At 47.2% G+C, this 27,653-nt stretch overlaps 2 protein-coding genes across 2 annotated transcripts in view; one reads left to right on the top strand and one right to left on the bottom strand.

Annotated features, from left to right (window-relative positions):
* PIK3AP1 (phosphoinositide-3-kinase adaptor protein 1) overlaps positions 1 to 9,324 on the bottom strand; it is a gene marked incomplete at its 5' end in the record, with an annotated part of 45,061 nt that extends 35,737 nt beyond the window's left edge. Inside the window, 2 exons of the mRNA XM_084264609.1 lie at positions 3,123 to 3,539; positions 8,982 to 9,324. Of these exons, the coding sequence (XP_084120735.1) occupies positions 3,123 to 3,539; positions 8,982 to 9,324 (760 nt within the window). The remainder of the gene's footprint in view (positions 1 to 3,122; positions 3,540 to 8,981) is intronic.
* Positions 9,325 to 13,191: 3,867 nt separating this feature from the next.
* On the top strand, positions 13,192 to 24,641 carry NOLC1 (nucleolar and coiled-body phosphoprotein 1). Its single transcript, XM_084265584.1, has 14 exons — positions 13,192 to 13,321; positions 13,420 to 13,475; positions 13,585 to 13,706; positions 14,968 to 15,083; positions 15,776 to 15,917; positions 16,396 to 16,499; positions 17,176 to 17,326; positions 18,235 to 18,375; positions 18,782 to 18,871; positions 20,168 to 20,314; positions 20,529 to 21,074; positions 21,790 to 21,902; positions 22,286 to 22,366; positions 22,623 to 24,641. Exons 1-14 carry the CDS (start codon positions 13,208 to 13,210, stop codon positions 22,779 to 22,781), a joined length of 2,082 nt encoding a protein of 693 aa, XP_084121710.1. The 5' UTR covers positions 13,192 to 13,207; the 3' UTR covers positions 22,782 to 24,641.
* The last annotated feature ends 3,012 nt before the right edge of the window (positions 24,642 to 27,653 follow it).

Below are 27,653 nucleotides of genomic sequence, written 5' to 3' on the forward strand. Positions count from 1 at the left end.
GTCATGTTGCATCAGGCTTAGCTTTTCAATGTGTGCTGACACTGCTGTTAGAAGTACTTCCCAGAGGAATACACCCAGACCATTACAAACATGGTCATGAACTTTCCCAGATAAGCACTGTAGGAATTGAGGGTTGCCAGACTCAGGAAAAGTTCAGTCTGCTGTAGAGAATGTACTTAACTGAGACCTTCTAAGAGCTCCTGATTTCAAAGCCTTCATTTAAAATCCTAGTAAGTAGCAGAACACAGGCTGTGTTTCTCTATGGGAGAGGTCTGCTCTCACAAACACTCTAAGTCACTCATGCTGGGATTGGCTGCAACCAAACTATAAGGCAGATGCTATTTTTTGTATTACCAACCAAGAAGAAAGTTTTCACAGTTTCACAAAAAAAGGGAACTATGTACACCTGGGGTTGTCTTCAGAGGAACTATCAGAACATTTGCATTTGAGGTCACTCACAAAACTTGGTCTGTAGAATCACACAATGGAAGAGGTCACCTAGTCATTTTTTCCCACCCAGCAGTAGGATCTGATACATTCATACAAATACTTTTGCCATGAAACCACTTGAAGTGAAGGGAGTCTGGTCAACTTAATATAATTCATTGACTACTTTCAACATCAGAGAGTGAAAGCTGCTCTTTAGATAACAAGACTCTGCATTCAGTGCACACCTGTGAACAGATACACTTTCCCAACACAAAAAATCAGATTTTGGGTTCTTCCCTTTGACAAACACAGCTTCTCTCTATAGAGAAAAGCAAATTATTGTGGCCAGCAGGTCAAAGGATGCGATCCCGCCTCTCTACTCCACCCTGATCAGGCCCTACCTGGAGTATTGTGTCCAGTTCTGGGCTCCCTGATATAAAAAAAACAGGAATCTCCTCGAGAGAGTCCAGGGGAGGACTACAAAGATGATTAAGAGCCTGGAGCACCTTGCCTTCAAGGAAAGGCTGAATGGATTTGGGCTGTTCAGCCTGGAGAAAAGACGACTGAGAGGGGATCTTAATAATGTTTATAAATATCTCAAGTGCAGGACACAAAGGGAACAGCCAGCATCTTTTCAGTTGTTTGTGAAGACAGGACAAGGGGCAATGGCTGCACGTTGGAGCACAGGAAGTTCCGCACCAACATGCAGAAGAACTTTTCCACAGTGAGGGAAACACTGGGACAGGCTGCCCAGGGAAGTGGTGGAGTCTCCTTCTCTGCAGATATTCAAGACCCGTCTGGACGCCTGTCTGTGTGATATGAGCTAGGGAGCTGCTTTGGCAGGGGGGTTGGACCCAATGATCTCTCGGGGTCCCTTCCAACCCCTATGATTCTGTGATGATACAGAGAGGTTTCTTGCTGATACACGCCCACAGCCATCCCCTTCCCTTCACCTCAAATTCCCTTTGATTTTTAATGCAGCCAAACTAAGCAAGATGGGTGAAAGCCTCTCAATAGTAGGGATCCACTTGGTTACGTGAAACCTCCCACTACAACCAGTCCATCTAATTAATGGAGGACAAAGACTCTCCCATTTCCCACTCCACCCACAGCCCAAGAAGCTAGTCTTTTGTCTGCCCCATCATGTGCTTTGTGCACTTAGAACCCAAGAAGCCAGAAGAAACCAGCAAGAGCTGGCTCTAGGAAGAGATTTCAAGAACAAGATCCCTTTGTACGCTCACATACTCTTCAGCTACACTAGAAATTACTTCTACTCCAACCTAAAACAATTCTTGACAGTCCTTGTACATGTTAAGTAAAATCATTAACACTAGTAATCCAGGGAGGTGTTGTTTAGACCCCCTAACTTTGAATAGCATGTTGAAAATAAAATGTTAATGCCAAGCTCTAGACCCAAATTTAGAGGAAAACAGAAACTAAACTTTTACTTCTGTCAGAAAGTGTCAGAAAAGCTAATTTAATCTCTGTTCAGTTTTATTTTTCAGAGCACAGAGGCTCAGCCACTGTTTCTGTCCTCTTCCATGCTAAAAAAAAAAGGAGCCAGACTAGTCCTAGGTTATCTACTGGGAAACTAAGATATGTTAGGGGTCTTTCAAAAGGATATGCAAACTTTAGTTTATGCAGGTTTTTAAAAGCTAATAGGAAACACCTGTCATGACCCAGTTACCTGAGAATGCCATCTTCAGCACAATCCTTGCCATCTTTTTTAGGTGGCCTGTTTTGGCCAAGATCTTGATTTTCGAAATTTATTTTTATTGTGACGTTATCCTGGCATAAAGCACCTTCATGCACACATCAGACACACTGAAAGACTTCATTGACTCACTTATGCCACTAAATACAAATAAATTTTAATGCAAGATGTAACCACAGGACTCCAATCCCGCTGAAGCTGACAAACAACACTATAAGCCTGAGTATGGCAATGTCACAAAAACGTCCTGAGCAGCAAGACTCCAGGAGCTCTCCACCTTCGTTTCAAGAGTAACTACAAGAAAGGAGTACCACACTCTCTTCTGGAGTTTAGGAAAGTTCAGAGTCAATTAAAATTCAGCACATTGGGCTTCTGTAGTTTACAGCTGTTAATACTTCTGTACTAGCAAGTCCTCTGTGCTTGTTACAAGGTGATCATTTTCAGGCTGGTTGGGTTATTTTTAAGGCCATCCATGCAATTCCCCAATTAATATCTGCCATTCCATCCATAGGTAACAAGCTGAGCTGCTGCAAATATGGCTGTATCTCCTGACTTAAGGCCCAGTGCTAGAGGATATATATTCAACAACTTTACTTTGGTTCTGGCATGACAGAAGCTTAAGTCTGAAGGAAAAGATATTTTTTCATCAATTGGGGTTGATAAACTGGAGTGCACAATATTTATGGACAGAACTTTAAAGATACTCAGCTTTTATTTTTGATTTGTATCCATAACCAGGCACCTAAGAAAAACTCCAAGCAGAAATTGTGAGTCACTGATGATCTCTCCCAAATTAGGGGCCAACTGACCAGGCACAGAAAAATCGGCTTGCAAAACTTCCTAGTTTGCAAGGGTTGTGCAATCCACTTTAGTTTTCTATTTCAGTAAAACACGCCACCAGTGTAAAAATAACAGTATCACGCATTTCCCTCCTCCAGCCCCTGACCGGGGAAGCGCAACTCCACAGTCGCTATCTTACCTTCTGAAATTGCCTTCTTGACCGCCGCAAGGTAAGCATCAGGCTCGTCCTCATTTGTGAGCTCCTGCCACTGAGACCAGTCCTTGAAAAAGGTCAAATAGTCATCAGAGTCCGTAACACCGCAGAACAGCTTGACTACTTTGTGGGGGGGCCATAAAGCTTCCTGAAGACTCTGCAGGACGTGAGGGAGGTAGAAGTTCTGCACCAGCTCAGCAGATAGCAAAAGGATGATGCTCCGACTTCTGCTGAACAGGTCCAGCTCCTGGTAGGAGATCGCAGAGTCGCCTTCCAGTCGGTAGCTCAGAATCCGATGCTTTCGAACATGCCGAGTGAAGAGGAAGAGGTTCTGGAGGTACTGACACCATTCAGTGGCGTCACTCGCATACACAATCAGCACATCATATCCTCCTGGGGTTCCTGTACAGGTGCAAGATGATCACAGGGAGGAGGATTAAATGCAAAGCAAGAACTGACCCACAGCTGACCCACTAAGTGTGGTCAAACTCCTACTTGCATTTGCCCCACTGAAGTTTAAGTACCTTTTTCATTTTCAAACACCTTCCTATGAAGGAGATTTCCTATGTAGTTTCAAGCGAAACAAACCACATGTGGAGATTTAAAGTATATCAATAAGAAAAAAACCCACAAAAACCCAGTCTCTAAAACAAAGCAGCCTGAGGAGGAGAGTTCACACGAAGTGAAATAATTTTGGGCAGCTGTAGGGTCTCTACAACACAAGAGCAGATCACTACACGCTCACGCAGAGCGCACGCTAAAATAAGAAATAGACACCTAAAATAAGAAAGGCCTTTCTTTAACTGAGGGCTCACAATACTCACAGGAAGTCACTATGGCTTCCATGGTGCTAGACGTTTGCTCCCCTTGCAGCAGAAAGTAACCTGCCTCTGAAGTATGCGTCCAGCTGAAGGGCACACCAGCCCCAGTGCTAGCAGCACAGCGATACTATCGCTCAGTCCTCAGACACTTGGCAGGCCTGTGATAGAGTCCTTCTGCCAGAAACGTCATACCTTCCTTCCCTTGAGAGGGAAAGAACTAGTACAACAGTGGCAGCCATAGCACAGCCCAAAACAAGCTTGCCAAAGTGGACTTCTTCCACAATTCTCTCCTACCTATGCACCCCTGCAGTTCTGTGCTCTGGAATGGAAGAACTTTTAAAACTGTTTCCAGCTTGCTAAGATGATCACGTGCAGATTGAACCAGTATGACATGCTACAGTGCTGTCCCACCAATCTCAAGGAAAAGTCTAAATCTAAGTTTCTCGTTAACCTCTGAAAAGTTTACCCAAATCTGAGGATTACAGCTCTGGTCCCATAGTAAATTTCAGTGCTGAGCTTTTCAAATCTTATTAGCAAATTGTCATCTTCTAATTCCAGCTTGATTCTTTAGAAGTGTCAACATTTCCAACCCATGTCCATCCAGAAGCAAGCAAACAAAGGCACGTTGTTCTAATTAAAGTAGAAAGCAATGCCTAAAATTTGTCATGCCACAAAGAGCATCTGCAGAGACTGAATCTACCAGAATTTAAGATGACAGGTTTGCATCATCTTATTAAAATTTGACCAAACTTGAACAGCCTCCAAAGACTCTATTCTGCCACCTTCTCCAGAATTTTCATTAAGAAACAAAGGCTGAAATGATGTCTGGGCTACAGTACCCTGGCTCTAAACCATACAGTTACCAACTTTATAGTGCAGCTGAGCAGAACTGGTACAGTAGAGAAGTGAAGAGTTGAGATGTGCTCTGCGTTCAACCAATATAGCATTATTACCTGCATAAATGGAAAGTCTCTAGCAGTGAAAGGATGATGCCCTAGCTCTGGAGAACACAGGCACTGCAGTTCAGTGGTATGCACTAGGACAGCTGCGTGTTTCTGTGCTGAATACAGCTCCTGAACCCTAGGTGGAGGCTTGTTCTCAATGGAGGGGATTCAGCAAACTCATAAAGCAGAAAACCTGACCCAAAGCCTTGGCACTGTGAAGCTAAGACTGTGCAACTGATTTGAAAAGATGATGGCTTTCACAGTAGTGAGAACACTATCACCAAAATACCATCCCTGGCTAAACATCGCCTGACAAAGTCAACAGAATCATATGAGCAAAAACAGGAAAACCAAGCAGAATCCAAGAGGTCAGTTGGCTTATTCTAGAAAGGGAGGAGTAACAGCGACTTCTGCTTCCAGTGCCACGTGTTGATTTACATACAGTACAGTGGGAAAGTGTAGCAAAACTACCTGCTGAGAACAGAGCTCACATACTGCTGCACAGCTAGCTGAGTCTGACCTCATCAGACAGGGAGATGATGCAGTGACTCTCTGAGGTGTGCCCAGAGCTCCTGAAATACCACCCTGGTTCCCTCTGGTAGAAGACTCACCTCCGGACCCGGGGAAAAGCCTCAGTGGCCTCCAGGCCATTTTAACATCCTGTAAAATGAACACCTAATCCTACCATGCATTTTTAAATAGAGCATAGCTCCCTCAACTAAACCTGGTAGCAAACAGGCCCTCCTCCTCTTCTGCAATGAAATGAAAGCTGCTGTGCTGGGAGAGGACACAGAGCGGGAGCGTCACTGATTTTAAACATGCACTGCGCTAGGGGGGAACTAAGTATCTCCACAGCCTCCCTTCTCCAATATGCAGGTACAAAATGCAAACTCAACAGACTCTCTGCAAGTTCCCTGCCAGCATTTATATCCCCAGAGACAACACCACCCAGAGCACTGTAGCCTCTGCACCCAGTAGGAAGGAACTGCTACCACTGTTGAGGAGAAATACTGATTCCCTAGATAGCACTGGCACGCCATTCCCCTTACCAGGGTTGTGCCAGCTCCTCAGGCTCTCTTACCTCAACTCCTTTTACACTTTAGGATAAACTGAGGAACAATGCTTTTAAAAGGAGAACTGAGAAATAAAATTACTGACTCCACTTTTAGAGCCAAGGAAACTCTCTATGTTCAAAAATACTTGTTCAATGCAAAAATACTGGAAGTGGGGGGTCTTGAAGAGCTAAATAAGCTTAAGTCAGCAATGGGACTGCTTCAAACAAAACCAAATTCTAGAAATAGTTTCAATTGCAACATCCCCTTTTAAGAGGAGAATGACACTGGACTCACTTTCCTGGATCATGCTGTTATTTGTCTAAACAAATATCTCACTTTACAGCACGAGTTACTGCTTGGTCCTTAGGGAAAGGTCTAACAAATGGGGACTACAGAGTATTTTGGGGAGTTTTTCACACAAATCTTGACACAGCAGTTACAAAAACAACCTTGTGAAGCACACTTGTACACTTTGCCGATTTTACACATATAAGGAAATCCCTAGGCAAACACACAATGCGTTCAACAGGCTGGCTTTGGAAAAACAAACCCAAGGAAGCCTTCAATACAATTAGGAAAGATATGAACAGTATATGCAATAGCAAGATGAAGAAAGATTTATGCCAGCCACCCGTTTCAAAAGTCTTTCATACCCTAAAGTGTAACTTAGTCTAAATTTTAATAATACCTTATTTCTGCATTTCTAAACTTAGGGTATAAAAGCGACCTCTGCCTCTGTGTACAAAATGTCAGCACTATTAATAATACTTCAGGGCATGTATAACTATTTATGTCATAGAAAAACATCCAGGTGCAGTTCTGCTACAGTCTGCAGTGACAAAACATAACCTTTGGACTTCTTTCCAGCTGTAACTGCCGCTGGGGTGCTTAGTTGCACACTCCATTGTACAGCAATGATAAAAGGCTGATGGCATGAAAACCGGTACTGTGGAAGTGCCAAAAACCTGAGGCACAAGGCCCACAGGCTATAAAGCACAGAGACAAAACAGGATACAAAGCTTTTCCTAGCCTGCTCTCTAAGGAGGAAGCAAATCCATCTTATCTTTGGTCCATGTTTGCAAGAAGCAAGGTGACAATCTTTAAGTTCAGAGCAGATACGGGAAAATGGTTTATGGTCACATTGTAAAGTTCTGATTACCACTGAAACAGCTAAAGAATACTGCAGGAAGCTGGCATATCAGCTCTGGGTAAGACTGCATCTTGCTCACTTAACACTTTCCAGACTTGAGTCAGATGTCATCAACTGTTATTACCTATTACTTCGTTCTACAAGCCAAAAGGTTTGACCTTTTTCAATTCACAGACCATAAGTAGTTTTTCATTGTAAGCGTGGGTCCCCATAAAGCAAATTCAGGGCCTGTAATAATACACAGCTTTTCTCTGTCACCTCTGACATCCCTCTCCTAAGTAGACCATGACTTCTCATTGTCTACAGACTAGGTAAAAAACTGACAGAAAAATCTTTTACTCCAATTCAGATGATCATATGCAGTGGCAAGCAAATCTATTTTCATCTGCTAGATCAAATCCACCTCAAATTCCAACTAAATGAAAGAGCACTATGTAACCTGTTGTCAGTTTGCCTTGGGATTCCTGTGTATAGAGAAGACAGGAATACAGCAGTCCAAAATATCGATCCTTGAGAGAAGGAGCCACTTCCTATGACAAACAATTGCACCCCAAGGTGTCTCAGTAATCCAGTTCTTAAAAAAAGAGAACACTTCCAACACGTGTTAGAAGCTACTGGTGGGCCATTAACAGAAGTCCTCAGCACCTTCTATATTTCAATCTCTAAAGTGCATGCATTTAAGTGATATATGAGGCAATGAATGCATTATTTGTCTAGCTGGAATGCATAACAAAGTAATAGCGATCACATGCAATAATTAACAACTTCACAGTGAAACCTCTCACTTTGATTGGAATAGAAAATCTTTTGCAAACATGCAAGAGGAAATAGCAGGCTCAAAGCAGATGAAAGCTCTATAAACCAAACTTCAGCGATAGGAACATGAGATTTGCATTATGATATGTGAACCTAAAGTTGTTCTACTTTTAAGACTCTCTGTGAAATCACCTTCTGTTTATAAGGAGAAAAGCAGTTTTGCCCACAAGTCTCTTGAGGCATCTGTTCAGCTTATTTTTACATCACAAGGAGACATGCGTCAGTGAAACACTAACGTTACTTCACACCGTGAGACTGGCACGTTTTTCCTTTTTTAGATAAAACACGTACACTTCCCTGCGGGGAGGGGAACTTGCAAACTGGGCCCTAGCAAGACTTTCACAATCTAGGCTAACACCCGCTACCCTTGGAGTTTGTAGCCGTATTTAACCAGTTTCACCTGCACATACACTAGCTGAAACACCTTCACTGATAGCAACCTAGGTCAGTTTATGGCCACTACGGTAGGGGGCATCAAGTCATACCCCGAAAAAGGAAGTATTCAAACGGAGCAGGACAAAGCAGTATTTAGGTAGCGTTGACTTCTCTACAAAACATCACAGAAATTGCACTTAGGTGGCAAAGGCTGAGCAGGGATAGATTCCTCTAGAGAACACCCTCCCTCAGAGCTAGCTGAGCTGCCAACCCGACGTGCACTCGAGACACAGGAGAGCTCTGCCAGCACCTGCCCAGAGCTCACGCCAAGTGAAGCAAGGTAAGAAGCGCAGCAACCTGGCTGCGAACAAAGGAGCTACCGCTGCTCCCAAGAACTGCGGGGCTCCCGTAAACTCCCCGGCAGCGGAGCGCCGGGGGGAGCCGAGCCGCGCCGCAGCACCGCCCCGCAGGCGGGAGCGGGCGGGACGGGAGCTGCGGGCAGCGCGTCGCGCTCCGCTGCGTCCCCGCTTACCGGTACCAACGCGCCAGGCAGCTCGCTCCCGGGGGCGGGCGGCCGCGGGCAGAGCGGGGGGCAGCGCTCGCCCGGCCCCGCCGCTCCCGGCCACCTCACGCAGCGCGGCCGGACGGAGGAACTCCGCCTCTCCCCCCTCCGCGGCACTTACCGGGGTCCGCCATGGTCCGGTGCTGGCGGGGAAGGGGCCGCTCCCCTTCCCTCACATCGCCGATGGACGGCCGCGGCAGGTCCCTCCTACGGCCACTTCCTCGACCCCGGCCGGGCACCCCACGCCGCCGCCCGGCCCCGCCCCGGCCCGTTCGGGGCGGGAGGGCGTTTGGCAGCGGAGCGCGGCCCGCGACGCCCCCTGCAGAGCCGGGCACTGGGTGGCTGCCGCCCGGCCCCGCCGGCGGCTGCTTTCGGCTCCGCGCAGGCCGGCGGTGCCTTCCAGGTACACGGCGGGGTAGTGCCACAGGAGGGAAATCTCTTCCCAACGGGCTCCAAACACACATTCCATAGGTGACCGAGGAAACCGCGCTGCAGCGGGGAGAGGATGACAGAGAAACTCCCTATTCGTGGTCACGAGAAACAAGGGCAGTGGTTGTGGAAGAGGTGAGAGCTGCTTTACGCACACTCCTGGCTCTGACCTCTGTCTCCTACGAGCAAGGAGTTTGCTTCTTCCAAGGAGAAAAACACGTTGTTCCATTTCCAGTGAAGCAGCTGCTGATCTGTGCTTTCCTCTAGAAGGTCTTTCAACTTAGATTTGCCAGATCCCACACGACTCATGTTCCAGTACAGAGAAAATAAGCAGTGGGACACTGTTGGAGTTCACCAAGTGCAGCTCCATTTCGTCACTGAAGACAAAGCAACGGATTCTGTCTAAATAATTATGCCAGTCTATTCCTTTGCAAACTTGGAAAAACACACTTGCACTAATTTACATTCAGAAACGTTTCTGTGCCAAGGGCCAGTGATGTCTTTCATTGATCCACTTTGGCAAAGCAAAAGCAGATTCCTTACAATCTGGTTTCCCAGTCTGGGCAGTCACCCCCAAGCAGAGGACATTCTCTGTGCGGCTTGCTTAACCACACAGAACACCGTAGTCACACAACAGGGCAGGATACAAACACTAAGGAACCATTTCCTACTAATCAGCCGTATCTGACAAATCAGTCTAGCTCTCCTGTTAACTCCAAGTCTCTCCTTACTTGAAACCTACTTTAAGCTTACAAACTGCGTGCTGGGGCCTGTATTCCAAAACCAGTGTTTGCTCCCACAGGAAGAAGGTACTAGGATAAAAAGTACTTCCTGGTGATACAGCCTTAGGAGAAACTCCACCTATGCGGAGAAGAAACACAAAAAGGTAAAACAGAATAAGGAACACCTGAGCACTGGAGAAGTGTGCAAATATAGAATCTACTGGGATTTATATGAGGGACAAAAATTTACTAGCTGGAAACTAGTTTCTAGCCAAATTCTTTGCCTATTATAGAATAATATATGTTAAGGACTAGTACATCAGAGGGAAACCACATACGTGACTTTATATTGATTGTTCAACATTAATTCCCTTGTAAAACTCTATCTCCTAACTTCCAGAATAAAAAGCTTAAAACCAAACCATCTCTCTGATGTCAGATGAGGGTTTCAGCATGCTCCTTGGAACAACCTTTTAAAACCTTTCTTTCCCTTAAAGCCTTGCAGTATCATACAGAGGGCAGAAGCAGAGTCAGCTTCCTGCTTTGTGGAACCCACCCACCTTCTCCACAACTATCAGTAGCACTCAAAATGCTATGTACTTAATTCAAAGCCCACAGGAAACCTCTTTAGGGATTAATTCTTAAATTCCTGAAGTGAAATTAGCATGCTTCCTCAAAGGAGCTTAAGGAAAATAAGTGCTAGCACGTCTTGTCAGCTATCTTCACTGCAACTTCCACCTAAAGTCTCAGGTGACAAATTGAGGCAAAAGCCCCTACACACCTTAGAATGCTAGGCTGGCCTAAGGGAAAGAGTTACACAGCTTGCAATGAATTAAGACCATAATGAGGAAATAGAGGGAGCTTTTCATCCTCCCTTGCCCAAAACTCACTATACAAGCCTAAACCATCCTATCTTCAATTCGTTGCAGCATTATTCTCAAGGGTCTGTCTTATCCCAGTCAAAAGAAAAGGACTAGATTGCTCTTTCTGGGGTCATAGCTTTTTTCACTGAGTACTTTTGAGGAGTAACAAGAATTTCATAACTGTTTTAATACCTACACCATTTCTCCATTTTTTTCCTGGCCACAAAAAGAGTGGGAGTTCCTCTCTTGGGAATGCTCTCTTCTGAGGCAAATAGCTCTCCCTGCAACCTTAAAGAGATTCACCAGGGGAAGGACTGAAAAAGCCTATGAGTAGGTGAGGGGAGCAAAGGCCTTCACAAGCAGCAATACAATTGAATTTGCTTGGGTTTTTGATCCCAGGATCTCCTACCACTGCCTTAGGGAATACAAGCACAAAACAGCTTTCCTTGCATGGTTACTGCACTGCCAGGTTATCTGGATAGCTGCAGGCTCACCACAACACCTCTGAAGTGAAGCAGTCACACAGCATATGGAAGGAGTCTTAATTGGCAGAGGCCTGTGAAGAGAGGGAGATGCTTACAAACCAGCCAAGAAATAAAGCCCGCCAGCGAAGCAAACATAGCCAGTCCTTTCCCTGGTTCCTCCCAGCAGTTATTTCAGACAGCAGGACTTAAGTTTACCAGCAAGGGCTGCACCTATTCCTTTCTGACAGACAAAAACATAGAACTTGGGTCGACCTTTGCAGGTGAAGATTTTAGCTGTAGCTTATTGCACATGGAAGCTATAACAACCAAGAAAAACACTGCTTCCTGAAAAGTTTCCTTTCTGCAACACAGCCTTGAGTTACTCCATACATAACTGGGGCAAGACAGACCAGGGGCACGTGAAAACAAAACACACACATTTTTCAGCTGAATGCCTCTTTTCTACACTGCAGATAACAGCACCTGTACCAAAAACCAGAATCCTACTGTACAATCTATCACTACCTGAGCTGCTTTTATTTCCCCAGCAGTGCAAATATAACACCTTCCAGAGATATCAACAACAGGAGTGCTCTACTGGGTACAGAGCCTGCCCAAGCCTATGCTCAGCGGGAACTACCTAATTACACACAGGGGAACAGAACCTCAGCACAACAGAATACAGCATGTTTAGAGATAGCTAAGAGCAGGGGGCTAGGTAGAGTAAATATTAAAAACATAACACTAGCACCTACTGCTTGTTTCACCCTTAGAGACCAACCCAAGACTTTCAGGGTATGTCCCCCTTCTTTCCATACTCTCAGCAGGCTTTATAGTACAGTCTATTAAAAATAAAGAATTTAAAAAAAAAAAACCCAAAAAGCACTCAGTTTCACAGAAGAGCTTAGCACAGAAGTGAGGAATTCAAGGCCACAGCAATATACCACAACTGAATGAAATCTTACCAGGGTCCCAAGTAAACTAAGAGAATGTGCTTGTCCTCATCAGCCTCATCTGGGGCACCCACACCCCTCTGCCCATTGTCCCAGGAGCTCCATTTAAGCTCAGGCCTAGGTCTTTGGCACTTGCTTGTCCTGTTTTGTAGGTGAATCTATTTCAAGTCCTATTTATAGTGTTACCTCTTTAATGCTTTTCAAATCTGTGTGGCAAGTACTTTTGTCTTGAATTCTCTCTGGCTTTACCTCTACAGTCTCTTCAGACTTGTAGTGCTCCTCTCACCCCAGCCTATCTCCTTGCCCCTTCTTCCCTTTGCTCCTGAACAGATTCCTCCTGTGGCTCCCAGGCCTGGCTCGTAGATCACCTTTCCTGCAACTCCTGGCTGACCTTCTTGTCAACACCTGTCTCTACCTGCCACGGTCAAGCTGTGTGGGGCTGTGCAAGGCTGGCGAGGGCACCGCCAGCACAGAGGCTGTCCGCAGGTACCGGTCTGCTCTGCTCCCTACCGCTCTTCTTTCGGTGACGGCGGATTACAGCCAGGAGCAGACTGACGGGGAGGAAGGCATTTCCGCGCACTGGGGGCTTCCCTCTTCCACAGCCCCACGCACCCTCCTGAGCCCGCCCTCGCTCACGCAGCCTTCCGGCCCTGCTCGCTGCCTTCGGCCAGGCGCGGGAGCCGCCGCTGAGCGGGGCCTTTCCCAGCGCACTCAGGCCAAGCGGCCGGCCGGGCCTCACGGGCGCCCCTGCTGCCAGCGGGCCGCTCCTGCCGAGCACCGCGAAGCCGCCGCCACGCCCCGTTACGGCGCCTGCCGACACGACGGGGGGGCGGAGTCTGGGCGGCGCGCATGCGCAGCCCCCGTGCGTGGCGCCGCGCGCGCGTGCGCGCCGGCGGCACGTGGCGACGGGAGCAGCATGGCGGAGCGGCGCGCAGTGCCCAGCGATCTCTTTCCCTTCGTTCTCGCCTTCCTGCGCGAGAACCGTCTCGAGGGCACCGCGCGCGCTTTCGCCAAGGAGGCGGCGGCGGTGGTGAGCGGGGCGGCGGGCTGGGGGCCGGGGCTCGGGGGCCGGGCGGCGGGCAGGCTGGCGCTGACTGACTGACTGATGCGGCCTCTCTCTTGGTCTAGAAGGAGCAGGACCCCAATGCAGCCTCCCTCCTGGACATCTTCAGTTACTGGCTGAAGTAAGTGCCCCTCCGGCGGCGGGCTCGGGGGAGGGGGGTGCTCTGCCGGGATCCCCGGCACCGGCCGGCCCGTTCCTCGTAGTCCCCAGCTCGGCCCTTCTCCCCGTAGGTCTCCCGCGGCCAAGAAGAGAAAGCTCGTTCCCAACGGCCCCCAGGCGAAGAGGAAACCGCCTGCCAGCAGCGATGACAGCTCCAGTGAGGAGGAGGAGGCGCCCCCAGCCAAGAAACCAGGTGGGGTTTGTGAGCGGCCCTGGGGCAGGCCAGGGCTGGTGTGGGGCTCAGCAGCTGCCAGGGCCTGGGTTTGTATTGACCCGCCGGGTTTCTGGCAGGTCTGTTGCCCATGATGTCTGGGGTGTAGTCAGCCTCTTGACCCACTTGCAATTCTAACACATGACGGTTTGTGTGTGCTAGAAGGCTTAAATATTGAGTGAAATTGGGTTTTGACTGCACGTAGACTGGGCTGGTACCGTCTTCCTGAGAGGTAGCAACTGCATGGGGTTTTTTCTGTGCGTTTTCCAGGGAGATTTAGTTACACTGAGAGTTTTAAAGAATGGTTCTTACTTTGCTACTGCAGGAAAACTGATTCAGGCTTTCTAAGCACTTTCATGTTTGTTGAAATACTCATGATTTCATGGAAGTGCTGTATGGGTAGGATTTCTCACACACCTCTGTATTGGTGGGCAGTGTGATATGTTTGATGTGGGGCATTTGTACACAGTATCCTCAATTTCCAGGGAAGTTTTAGGCATCCTTGCTCACATGCTGCTTGTGTGAGATTACTGCCCTCTTTCCTCTCAAGCAAGTGTCCTGGTGCCATCAAAAAATACATCCCTTCCCTGAACTTTGGTATGTGATGAGCTGCATTTTCCCTTTTTTATCTGGAATTGTTCTTACACCTTGCCTTCGTGACAGTGTAGACATGTTTGTGCATGTCTAGTAGTAGATTTGCAAGAGGAAAGGAGTAGACAGGGAGAGACGCAGAAAGAAAACTGGTCTTCAACTACTTGAACCATCCAAAATCTGAATTTGGACTTAGATCTGATTTCTATTTGATAAGGACAGTTGCAAATATAACTTGAGGCAGAATTTTTTTTTTTTTGATCCATGTTATTAACAAGCAGTCAGGAAGCAGGAAGGGAATAGATTTGGCTAAAACATCTGGAACATTAATACAGCATTGCAGTGGTTCTCTTTAGAAGCCTGCACTTGTTCAGTAGGCTTTTGTAAGATGAAAGGTGTGGAGACCCAGTTAATGTTATCTCAGTTGGTGAGGATGCCTTCCTGGTCGGTGTCCATTTTGGTGACAGAAGTCTGCACTTTAATGTGCTTGTGACAGAGATAAAACCTACAATTGGTTTTATCCTCTTGCCAGCGTTACAAACAGCAGTCATGCCTTCATGACCTTAGTGTATCTTTTTGCTCTGATACATGCTAGTGTGGGATATAACTGTGAATTAACTTATCATCAATGTTTGCTGTCTGTTATTTGCAGCTAAAGCAGCAGCTGTGCCCAAGGCAAAAGCAGTTGTTCCAGCCAAGAAGGCAGAGAGCAGCAGTGAGGACTCTAGTGATGATTCGGACTCAGAGGAGGAGAAGCAGCCAGCAAAGGTCAGCTTTTCTTTCCTGCTTCTTCAGTGCATGTTTGACAGTCATGGATAACAGCAGATTTGACCAATAGAATTCTCCCTGAAATTAGGCTCGCTTTTCCTGCACTGTGAAGTGCCTGGACTGCTGCAAAGGCCATGTCAGAAGGCAGTTCTGTAGTGCACAGTGTGCCATTTTGGACTAGTCCCTTGAGAAATTAATTTCATGTCCAGTACCCACTTTGTTTCATATCCAGGTTTGCTTCATGTGTGTGTTGGTACATATATCTACATGTGCAGATATTTTTCTTGCTGCCATAATGGTCTTAAGAAGTGTAGAGAGGAAGAAGGACGTCGGTGTACAGTAAAGGAGACCAACCAGAGTTGCCCAGTCAGTATTTTGGGTCTTCAAACTAGTGTGATCTGGAGAAGGAAGAGGAGAGTCCCAGCTCCAAAGCTGCTCCGTTTTGAGGAGACAGAACTGGAGAATGAGGAGCATGGGAAGGTTCCCATGGAATAGCTGGGAGGTTTTCCAAAGCAAAACTGTTACCTGGGGATTTTCAGGCCGTAACCATTAGGCACAGTGGTATTTACAACTCAAAACTGTATTCTCTGTGAAAGACAGCTGTTGATACTCCTATGTGTGTGTGCCCCACTTACTAGCCTTTTTCTTTTCGTGGCTGTGACGGCTAATCGCTTTTCCCTCCTCTTGTTTAGAAAGGCACAAAGCCTGCAGTAAAGCCAGCTGGAACCAAAATCCAGCCTCAGAAGAAAGCGGAGAGTTCCAGCTCTGACTCAAGCAGTTCAGATGAAGAAGCACCAAAGAAACAGACACCAAAACCAGCAACACCTAAATCAGGTACCTCTTACTGTGTAGCGTGAGTCGAAGTGTGAAACCGAAAAAAGCCAGGGGAGGACTGAACCTGTGTGCCAAGGGGTGTGTATTAACATAGAAGTCTGAAAATGTGCTCTCACTGCCATTTGCACCCCAGTCCAGCCTGCTGCTGACATGGAAAAGGTGTAGAATTGATGGCAAGTAAGACAAGTGTTCCCAAATGCCACTTTATTTGCGTGCTGTAACAGCTTAAGTCGTGCTTTTGCCAGCAGCTTCCCCTCAAAGAGCAGGGAAGATCTTTACTTAGTCTTTAGTCCTGGAAATTCTGATGAGATAGAACAGGCAGGTTTCTGGAAGCTTTCTCTAAGCTTGCAGTTGGATAAAAAGAACAGTTTTGCAGTACTGTCTTTCTGTGATTCATTCCTCTGTGATACTTTATGATAAATGTAATTGCCCCTCATCTACCATGTGTTCTGATGTCTCTTTTTATTTATGTCAAAAGGAAGCAAAGCTGCCCAGGCAGCCACCAAGGTGGTCAATGGAAAAGCATCAAGCAGTAGCAGCAGTAGCGAAGATTCTGATGAAGAAAAGGCTGCACCAAAGAAGGTAAACTAGACCAAGAAAAACTTAATGAACTGTGTAGAAGTCAAGTAAGACTGGATGTATATTTGTCTTGCAGGGACTGTGAAGTGTGTAGACAAAGGCACAGGTTGCACAGATGCTGAGTGCAGTATTTGTAGTGTTTATATCTCCCTCTCCTTTATACAGTGGGATTATGTGTTGTAGCACCTCTCCATGCATTACCTTTCTCCCCCTATACCTCCTTACTGCTTTTTCTGCTCCTTCCTCTTACAGGAGAACATCTCAATGTCCCATAATTATACTGTAGTCTCTGTTACATGTTTGGTTTTGCAAGACTATCTTGTGCTTAGCAATCTGTAACTTGTGAGTTTAAAACATGTTTTATGCAACGCAAAAATAATCATGGTTATGTTTAATCAAGTGGCATTTGCTGCTGCTTCAATTTTGTGCCCTTAGAGGAACTTTTCATTACGTATTCATGCAGCAGAAAACAGCAGCAGAGTGACCAGAAAGATCATGATACTTGTCTGTTTCCTAAAATTTGAAATTGGAAATCTTCATTAATATTTCATCTTTTGTCTTCAAGATTTGCTCTCTGAAGTGAGGCATAGAGTTAAACAAGATCCATCCAGCATCCAGCTGTAACCACAAGATTTCTGTAACCTTTTTTAATGTGTATTTTTTCCCTTCTTGTGATAAGGCTGTTCCTAAGAAATCACCTCTGCCAAAACCTGCAGCCACTCAAGCATGTCCAGGGAAAAACAAACGTGCCGAGGAAAGTTCCAGTAGTGAGGACTCATCTGACAGCTCAGATGATGAAAAACCACCTGCAAAACAAAAGCTGAAGTCTGGTAAGTAATAAATGCCACTGTTGCTCTGTGGGAGGGTGCTTTCTGCTAGCCCTGCTGTCCAGGAGAAGTGTGTGCAGGGCACAGACAAGTCTTGCTGCACACAAGGTTCCAGATGGTACTTGCTGGTGAAGCAGAAATACAGGAGCTCTTTTGGCGTGTGTGTTGTTGGGGCTGAGCTCGCAGTCCAGCTTCTCCCTTAGCAAGGGATGGGGGGGGAGTGAGTGAGATTGTGACAGACTCGGCTTGGTTTGCTGCATTTCTTCTACTCAGGTAGCCTTTAAGTACATTCTTCTTGCAGGTTCCCTCTCTGCCAGGATTTGAGAAGTAATTTGCCAGTGGTTTGGTTATTCTGTAAATGCAGAAGTTTAAGCTTTTTGGGTTTTTTTGTGAAGTACCCAGAGCTGTTCAGTTGCAATCCATCTGATGGGCTACATGGTCCTCTGTTCAATAATGTACAGTGCTTTTAGGAGTCTAGTAGAGAGCTGATCTGAGGGGAGGATTAAGCATCAAAACTCAGGCTGATACTCTAACCAGAGGATTTCAGAAGTCAGCAAATTAAAATTACCAACAACTGATAGCTCTTATCTGTGCTGTGGTTTGATTTATTTATTTTTTTTTTTATCTGAAAGGGTTTGGTACCATAAATCCCATTTTTTCTGAAAATACAGAGGAAACTTTTGCAGACATGGTTGGATCAGTTGAACCCAAGAGGAAAGTTAAGCTCACAGTAGAAACAGGAGGTTGCAGTGGTCTGGGTGAAATCTTTCAGATTACAAGATAGTATCTTTGTAGCTACAGATGTGGAATAAATAGAACCAAGTAGCAGAAGTGCTGGATTATAACTACAAGAAACTTCTCGCATGCTGCTCACATTATCAGTCATCTGAATGCCATGTGTCTCTCCCTAGGTCAGTACAGCGCTGTACCACCTCCTCAAGCTACACAGACAAAGAAGGGGCCTGCCAAGGCTCCTGCAAAAAAGGATGAGAGCAGTGACTCTTCAGACAGTAGTGATGAGGCAGAGCAGCTGCCCCCTAAGGGAGGAGCAGGTATGTTGTGAGGAGAGGAGGCTGCAGAGGAAGTACTGTGTGGTGTGGACAGCATTCTGGCAGTGTCTTGGTTTCCTTGGAAAAGACAGTTGACTTTGGTCTGTGTAACTGCTTCCACAGAAGCTTTGCATATTTTGAAGACAACAGTGTACACCCTGTGGATCCAAGCTGTGTGCAGGCTGGAATACTTTGCACATCCTGGTTTCAAAAGTCATCAGGATCTAGTTCAGCAGGAATAAGCCAGGCCCGTTACTGCAGCCGGCCAGAGCCTTGCTCTGATTTCTGATATGCTGGCTGAATGGCTGGTGTACTGGGAGGGGAGCTTTTTCACATCTGGAGAGGTTTGGATCTTGGGACAGAGGCTTGGTGTGGATGTAGCCTGTTAATTTTGGACTTGCTTTTGCAGGCAAAGCAGTAGTAACTAAAGCAAAGCCTGGCCCACAAAACAAAGCTCCGACTGCCAAGAAGGCTGAATCCAGTTCTGACAGCGACTCAGGTAATTCAGGAAATACAGTTTTGATTTTTTTTTTTGTATGTTGTTTTCACTGGTCAGGTTGCTGTACCTGCTAAGACCCCTAGCATGTGAGTTTGAAAGCCTTGCAGTCTCCTTGGCTAACAGGATGTGAAAAACTGCAGCCTGCTACACAGAGTGGAGTTTGAGACACCACTGAGACCATTGGCAAGTGCAGAAAGGTCTGCATGTTGCTGGACGCAGTGAGTGGGGCATAGTGTGTCTTGGGTTTCTCCAGGAAAGTTAATGGCTCCACTTCTAAGGATCTGTGTCCTAAGATTCTGGGTTTCTGTTGTGTTTGGAGGGAGTTTGCAAAATAAAAAACATTATTGCCATGCCAAGTTTGAAATAGGCTCAAAAGATGCTTTCTCTTAATGTAACCTTAGAAATAGGGGCAGTGTGCTCTGTATCTTCTCTTGACCAGATTTAAGGTTTGTAGGGCAGTATTTCTCATGTAAGTCCCCTACCCCCTCCAAGTTCAAGGTGTTCCTGCTATGTATCTCAACACCTCTGGTGCCACAGCAGCAACTGTGAGTGGTAGGTGCTTGTCTATCTGTAAGCAGCTAACACTAGTCTTCCACTCACTGAAGGGTCACACAGGAGTTCTGTGTTCTCTGGTTTTGTTGCCTAGTTTCTCACAAATTGACATTATTATTTACAGTTATTAGTGTCCAGGAATGTTGGAATAGACCAGGCTTAGCATTCCAGATCACTGTGACACACAATACAAAGGCATCTTTGTGTGCAGGAATCTCCAGTCTTTCCTCAGACTGCTGCTAAACACATCCAATGCAGGAAATAGGAACCTGAAAGAAGACGCAGTGCTGGTTGCTGCCTTGCTTTCTCTGTTTTGTCAGTTTTATCTCCTAATTTCTTGCCTGTTCCTTGACCTTTACCACGCAGCTTCTTAATGCTTCTTCTCCATAAATTTGGTTTTGGTGATACCTGTACTTTCTCCAGTCCTCTATTCTGTACCTCTTATCTTACAGTATTCTTTATATATGTGCTTCCTTGAGCATGCATTAATGAATAACTTGAATGGCTTTTTTTCCCCTTCCTCACAAGAAGGAAGATACACAGACAGATGAAAGCTGTCCCCTGGCCATTCAGGTGTTCTTTAAATACTGCCTGCTGTCCATTATCCAGTGGCTCGGCCTTGGGCCACACCCACTTTACTTTTCGCTTCCCCATGAGTTACAGACATACTATTACTGAAGTAACTTGCATCAGAAGCCTTTTAAGTTAAACATCATCTGTTGTGGTTTGGGTTTTTTTTTTTAGATTCTAGTTCTGAAGATGACAAGAAGAAGGTAGTGAATAAGCTCCCAGCTAAACAACCTGCGATAAAGAATGCTTCAAAACCAGCAAAAGTAGCTGTCAAGCCTGGAAAAGCAAAGAAGGACTCCAGTTCCTCCTCGGACAGCTCAGGTATTGGGGTAGGAGAAAAGGAGAATTTCCACATGCACATACTGTGCTTGCTCAGAGCTCTGTGTTTCTAGGCAGGGTATAAGGTCACAGCTGGACAGGAATACCCACTGCAGTGTTATTTCAAGCAGCTAATGAACTGCTTTGAGTCTGTGTGTTAGCTTTGTGCTGAAGGAGTGGGGCTTAGCCTCCGTTACTCTTTTCCTTTCCATTGTAGATTCCGATAGCTCTGAAAAGAAGGTGCCGGTGAAGCCTGTGACTAAAGCAGCAACGCCTGTGAAAAAGAAGTCACAAGCTGCCACAAAAAAAGAAGAAAGTAGCTCTGATTCAGATGACTCTGAGGATGAGAAGAAGAAAGTCACTCCAGCTAAGTTAGCTGGCAAAGTGAGTAAGCCAGTGTCCAAACCTTCTACCCCAGCTCCCAAAGCAGACACTTCTGACTCTGAGAGCTCAAGCAGTGAAGATGAAAAGAAGCCAGCAGTGAAACCAGCCACCAAATCTCCTGGGGCAGCAAAAGCAGCTGTGGGGAAGAAGGCAGCTGCTTCTAGTAGTAGTAGCAGCTCGTCTGACAGTTCCAGTGAAGAGGATGAGAAGCCCAAAAAGGCAGGAAAAGGGGCACAGAACAGTACTAAGACCACTGCTTCAGCAGGGAAGGCAAAAGCATCCACACCGACAGCAAACAACCTGAAGACTAAGCCAGCTGGTGGCAGCAGTAGCAGCAGTGAAAGCAGCTCTGAAGAAGAGACTGGAAAAGTCAATGGAGGTATTACCTACAGCCTGGGAAGTGGGTCTGTCAGGCATTGTTACTGAGCTAAGCATGAATGGGAGCATTTCCTAAACAATATTCACACCAATCTCTCTGTGGTGTTAGATTAAGCCATCTGATGCAGTACCGAGAGGGAAGGGGTGGTTTTTAATTTGATGTGATCCTTTTTGTCCATATTGTGTATCTGCTGGCAATGGAATTTGTGGCAATGTGCAGTAAATTTCTGTACAGTTGTTGGTAGCTGCCATCTGTGCATGCACAGAACTGTTAGTAACAGCAAGGCAGACTACTGACCTTGTCTGTGTTGAGTGGGACACCACAGACAATGCCCCAGTGCACAATCTTAGTCTGTCCCTCCAAAAGGAAAACAAGCTTTGAACATGCTGCTGATGTGTGCAAGTGCATACTGAGTGACTCCCAAGAACTGGTAAATTTTAACCAGCAGAACTTTCTCAAGTGCACTAAGTCATTATTACAGACGTACCCTATTCCAGAAAGGTGTCTTTATCCCTTAGTAGGAGGGCAAAATCCTTGCTGAAACAGAATGGCTGTTAGTATCTGTTAGAGCAGTTTGTTTTTCTGGTGAGGTAATGCAGGGTCTGATTCTCACACCTCTGGCAACACTGGCTTTGCGTTCTGGGGGAGAGCTGCTATTACCTTTCCCAACACTGCAGTTACTCCCTATAAAGTTTTACTGCTGTACATCTAACAGGCACAACTGGGAAGAAGCAGAAGAGGGAAGATGTTCAGGAGCCAGAGACACCACACAGTAAAAAGGCAAAGATCAAAGCCAAAACACCACACACAGTGCCCAAGGTGAAACGGGTGAGTGAGGGCGGGCTATGATGACTGGTGGGAGAGGCATCTCTGCTTCCTGAACAAGTAGGCTTGTTTTGGGTTTGTTGGGGGGAAGGTTGGGCCTACAGGATTATTTGTAATTTTGTTCCTTCCTCAAGCACTTGAACTTTGGAGAACCCCAGGGAATGTGCATATGTGCATAACGCTGTTCTGTCAAAGGCTGATTGGATGTGCTTGCACAGGAGCATCCCTGAGCTGCCTGGTCTGAAGAAGGGAAAGAATTATGTATCGGATTTAAAGATTTAAGGGACATGAACAGGGCTCCATATTTGGAAGGGAAGGAAGTTGTCACTAGAAGAATATTGTGTTTGTATGCCATTACTGTACCTCATTTTCTTTCTCTTTAACAGCCAGCCTCTCCATTCCGCCGCGTAAGGGAAGAAGAGATTGAAGTGGATGCCCGTGTGGCTGATAACTCATTTGAAGCAAAGGTACAGCTCAGTAGTGCCCAGAGCAGTAACACTTGGCCTCTGCAAACAGCAGAACAGCCTTGGTGTGCTTGCAGGCCTTCTCTTTGGTGGGAACTTGTCACATCAGGAGGTGCTGTTAGAAGTGTGTGAGCAGGAGGTGCATGGGAGAGCGGTATCAGCTCTGGTGTTACAGTATTGGTGTTGCCTGGATAGGATGAAATGCAAAGCGTGGCCTTTACGCTCTCTTTACGCTTCTCTCCCCATTCTTCCCTCACAGAAAGGAGCAGCTGGTGACTGGGGTGAGAAGGCTAACAATATCCTCAAATTCACTAAAGGCAAATCTTTCCGCCATGAGAAGACAAAGAAGAAACGAGGCAGCTACCGTGGGGGCACTATCTCCACCCAAGTTAATTCCGTCAAGTTTGAAAGTGACTGAGAATGTTTCCTTGGGAACTTGTGAACTGTCTGCTCACCATAGTGGTTTGGGTGGGCATGTGGACATGATGGATGTCAAGCCTGTCTGGAATGCTACCTCCCCTAGCCCACTGTGGGGCAGGCAGCTCCAGTGTGGGCATGTGGGAGAATGGTTGATGGTCCCCCTTTTATTTCTAATTCTGGTTTAGGCTCTTCATTTGGAACCGTCCTTGAGCTGTTGTTACTGGCACCACAAGGGTGACCTCCAAGACTTAAATTTTATACAGTCTTATTTTAAAAGGCTGGCAGTGATTGTTGTGTTGGTTTTCTTTTTTTTTTTTTATTTGTTTCCTGCCCGTTTAAAAGAAAGGAAATCATTCTCCTGTATTTTAACCTTCTACTTTCTGAGTCAGTTTAACTCTTGATACCTGTGAAATGGCAAGTCATGTAACTTGCCCTCAGCTATTTACTGTAAGAGCAACAACTGATTTGAACCCTCTGGCTGTAATCCCCGCTCACACCTGACATTTCAAGTTCACTGTTGCATTGTGACAGGTTCCTATTTTCTGTTTCCTTTTATGGTTTCACCTTGCAATAAATTCTTCCCTTCTTCCTTCCACTTCTGTTGAGGCCACTAACCAGAGTACTTAGAGAAGTTGAGTCTCAATCAATACACTTGACTAGTTGAGTAGCTGTGGTGTTCGCAGTTGCAAGTTGGGGGCTGCTAGAAAGGCCAAGGCCTGTAGTAGTGCTGTGGCCCTTTGAGTAACACTCATTGGGAATGTAGGCGGGGAGTGGAGACGCACAGAATCTCTTGAATGCCTGGAGGTTGTGATGCTTGGCTTGGTGGGAATGGGTAATGAAGCAGAGGAGAGAAGGCCCTGTTTTCTACCAAGCTCTGCTTTTTGCTGTGTTTTTGGTTTTGGGGGCTCTGAGTGCAGTGTGGCATTACTCCTTGTTCTCTCTGAACATAAAACACACCAGCTTACGCCTACTCCCAGCAATGTGCCATGCAGTTTGTTAGGAGTCAAGATGAATGTATCATTGATGCCTTAAATTTCTGGGTTGGGTCACTTGCTCTTTGAGCTGTTTTCCATCTGTTAATCCTGTTAAAGATTAGTGCCAGTTTCCCCACAGCACTAAGGCAAATAAAACGTGGTGCTCTGAAGTTTCAAGTGCTTGCTGCGTTTGGTGTGGGGAGCCTCAAGTTCAGTAACTTGCAGCCTAAACTGACTCTTCATGAGCAACAGATAAGATAACAACAGCTTTGCTGTTAAGAGGAGAGCTTGCTTCCCCTCTGGTTGTGTGACCACCCCTTTGTTTCTGCTGCAACTCACGTGGTAGAAAATGGTTCTCCCAACCCCTTTTTTCTGTTAGGTGGGTTAATTGTAGTTTGTGGCACAGAATTAATTGAGCGCACATGAGAACTGCTCACCCCATCTCGTAAAACTGAGCCACCAAGAGAGGTTATGCTGGGCCTGATTTCCATGTTTCCATTCCCTCCCCAAGGGTGACAGTGAGAAGAACCCTGTTGTTACAGGAAATACATTTGTGTGCAAAGCCGTGTCACCTAATTGATGGTTGGATGAGACTTGATGAGCCACCCCCATATATATGAGCTGCAACTTGTTCCAATGAGCATTTTTCAGGACTTCCCCTCTGGCTTGCACAATCACTTTGGTACTGAGGGGCCCAGGACACCACGGTTATTACAAGGTCAAAGGAAGATGGGAAGAGAGTGTTTTCTGGCTGGGGTTTTGAGCATCATCTTGATTGTGACTTGTCATTTCTCCTCTTTTCTCTTTTAAAAAAAATTTTTAAACTTGTATGTTTTGAGGGTATTTTAAGTGTGAGCTTACCAACATCTCAGAAAATAAAGATTGCTGCCTTTGTAATCTGAGTGGATCTGATTGCTTAAGGTGTGGAATAGTGGGTGGGAAAGGAGAAGGGGTAATGTAGCACTGTCTTTTGACATTTAACAGGCAAGTCTCACAACACCTGTCTATGAATTTTTGTCTCCATTACATGCTCATGTGCATGTCATGGGCCTTCAGAAATGAAAGGTGCGCTGTGCAGATGGCTGAGTGACTGCAAGAAATCTGGAGAAATATGTGGAAGAATATTTATACTGAGACCAGTACAAACATGCTGCTGGAGTCCCTTTACACCAGAATATCTCACTAGGTCTTGCCCAGTATTGTTGGCACATCAGCTGTACAGCAGCTGTCAATATCACTTAGGTAGCACCAGTGGGAATAAGAAACTAAAGTGTTACGGTTAGAAGTAATTTCTGCCTCCCATGCAATCACTTCCTGCTCTGTCACCTTGTGTGCAGGGAAAATAAACATCAATAGAAATATTTTTACTCTGTGCGCCACACATCTGTGGAAAGGTTGGGGTGAACAGAATCACCAGGTGGCTTGGGCTGTCAGCTGCCCTGTAACCATTAACATCTGCCAGATAATGTGTTGGTGTAGGGGCTGGTGTCATGCTGTCTGATGTTTCAGGAGTAGATGCGATGAATGGCTTTCGTCTTGCTGGAGATTAGCACCTCACTGAGCAAGCTCCTCAACTGCTGGAGGAGGGAAATGCTTTGTGAAACTCATAGTGACACGCTCTTCCGTGTGCTTGACATTTAGGGAAAAACTGCGTCCTTCACAAGCTTTTGCAGCTGTTAGGGAGGCTTAACCTTCGTCTCTGCTGCTCTCCTGGTGTAAAGGAAACGCCTCGCAGAGCGCTTAGGCCTGGTTTCCCTGTGTGTGCATCACTGGTGCAGTTTCAGCTGTGGTTAATGCTGGAACTGGACTAACAGGACATCCCCCCTCTGGCATGTGCTGTACTGTACGGGTGCCCTGGGACACTGTCCCTAGCCTCCTAATTCCCCCGTGTGCGGTCCTTGCCGTTTTGCTGTGCTAACGTGTGTGCAGCACCCTCGGGGGGTCCTGGCCCGGTGAGCATCCGAATAGGGTCCAGCACCGGTCACCGGAGAGATGCTTTGGCGCTCTTCGGACACACTGCCCAGGCCGGAGCCAGAAGCGGCACCTGCCGGCCGCAGCCTCCCCGCCTGCTCGGGCTGCGGAGCGGTGGTGGGGCTGCTCCCCTGCTGCTCTCCGTGCTCCCTTGCCGACCCTCTCGCCCTCCCCCGGCGCGGCCGAGCACCTCGCTCGGGACGGCCCGTGGGCTGGGGCTGCGCCGCCTGGCCCCGCCCGCCGCCGCCCGACTTGAAAGAGGAAGACGGGGGTGCGGTGGCTGTTCTCCTCCTATCGTCTCGCACCCCTGCGCTGCGCCTTGGGCCGCGCTCTCGGCGGGATTCGCTGCAGGTGGGTGCGGGCTCCGCTGCCGGTGGGGCAGGTGCGGTGGCGGAGGGGGCGGGCGGCCAGAGAAGCCGGCAGAGGAGCAGCCGTGGCCGGCGCTCTTCAGCCTCCCTCCCGCCGGGACGGCTCCCAGTCCCGCCGCCTCCCTGTCGCGGCGTCCGCGGTGAGTCCTGGGTGCCGTCCCGGTGCGAGCATGGCCGGGGGCTGCGGCGTCTGCCCCGCCGCCGGCCGTCCCGCCCGAATGCCGCGGGAAGCGGGTGGGCTGCGCGGCTGCGTTGGCTGGGCGTGCAGGGTGGGTGCGGGCGGGAGCAGCCGCAGGCTCGCTGGTCGCGCTGCGGTGAACGCTGAAGGGGTGGACTGAACTTTCTGAGCTAATGGCTGAGACACCGGACTGCTGCTCTGCTGCTGGGAAGGACAGAGACCCAGGATGAGCTGTGAGCTTGGCCCTGGCTCCGCCAGGACGCGTGTGTGAGCAGCCTGGGTAACATCGATAGGGCTACCAAAGGGCACGGGTGAAGCATCTGCTTAACTCTGCAGGATCAGAGCCCTGGCACCCGAACAAACGCTCAACGCGCTTTTGTGTAACTTGCTTCGTTTCCCTCGAGGAGATTAGATCTCGGGAGTCTTCCCTCTCCTGCCGTGCACCTTCCCGAGCGTCCCTCCTCAGCCCTTGTTTATGGCAGCTCAGCCAAGTCTCATTCCTCCGCTCCTCTGGTGTGCCCTGAGCCGAAGTGCTGTTTGGAGTGGGTTGGTGGTTTTTGTGTACGTGGGGGTGTCAGTTGTTTTATTGGAGAGAAGACTCACCTCTGCCTTCTCTGCCACCGTAATTTTTGTCAAATGTGATCAGACTTGTCTGTCAGGACTTTATCAATCCCTAGTGCTTCCTACACAAGGTTTCACAATCTTCTGGGGTGTTTAATGACTTCTTTCTTTTAATGTGGTGCTTCTCTGCAGAAAGGAGCTGAAAGGACAGGGGAATAAATGGAAGACTTTTCTTCCCCACCCCTACTGACTGCTTCTCTAAAGCCTGGCTCACTTGTACCTCTCCAGTTTCCTCTGCAGTCTCAAGAACTTGTTTAACTTGACTGTTGCACAGACATAACCCCTTCTTAAGTCCAAAATGTGCACTGAACTGTCGTGTGCTCTCACCTCAAGCCCTGTGGCTCACATGAATATTTGGTAATGGCCCTGAGCCTTTCTGCCTCTTGCATCCAGGGATGACAAATAGGTTCTGAAGCGCCTGGCCACAGCAGACCTGGGACTGCTCACAGGGAGCTATTGCTCTGTCTTGCAACTGTGTTGCAAGTGAGGGGAAATGGCTGTCCGGAAGAACTTGGTGTTGCAGAGGACCATAGTGTCACAAACCATCTCTGTCCCTTCCAGGAGACAACCAGGAAGGCTGTGGGTATGGAGTGGGGGCGATCTCATTTACCACTTAGGCAGATTTAATGTATGGTGAGAGGCCAGGTGGGAGAGCTGATGTGTGGTGTTTCACTCCATCCCCCAGCTCAAGTTCTTGAAGATGTGTGTAGTGTCAAATGCCTTGACATGCTTTTCTCAGTTGTTGTGGACCAGCATTT

This window comes from Gallinula chloropus (genome assembly GCF_964237585.1).
Source record: "Gallinula chloropus genome assembly, chromosome: 5".
Lineage (NCBI taxonomy): Eukaryota > Metazoa > Chordata > Aves > Gruiformes > Rallidae > Gallinula > Gallinula chloropus.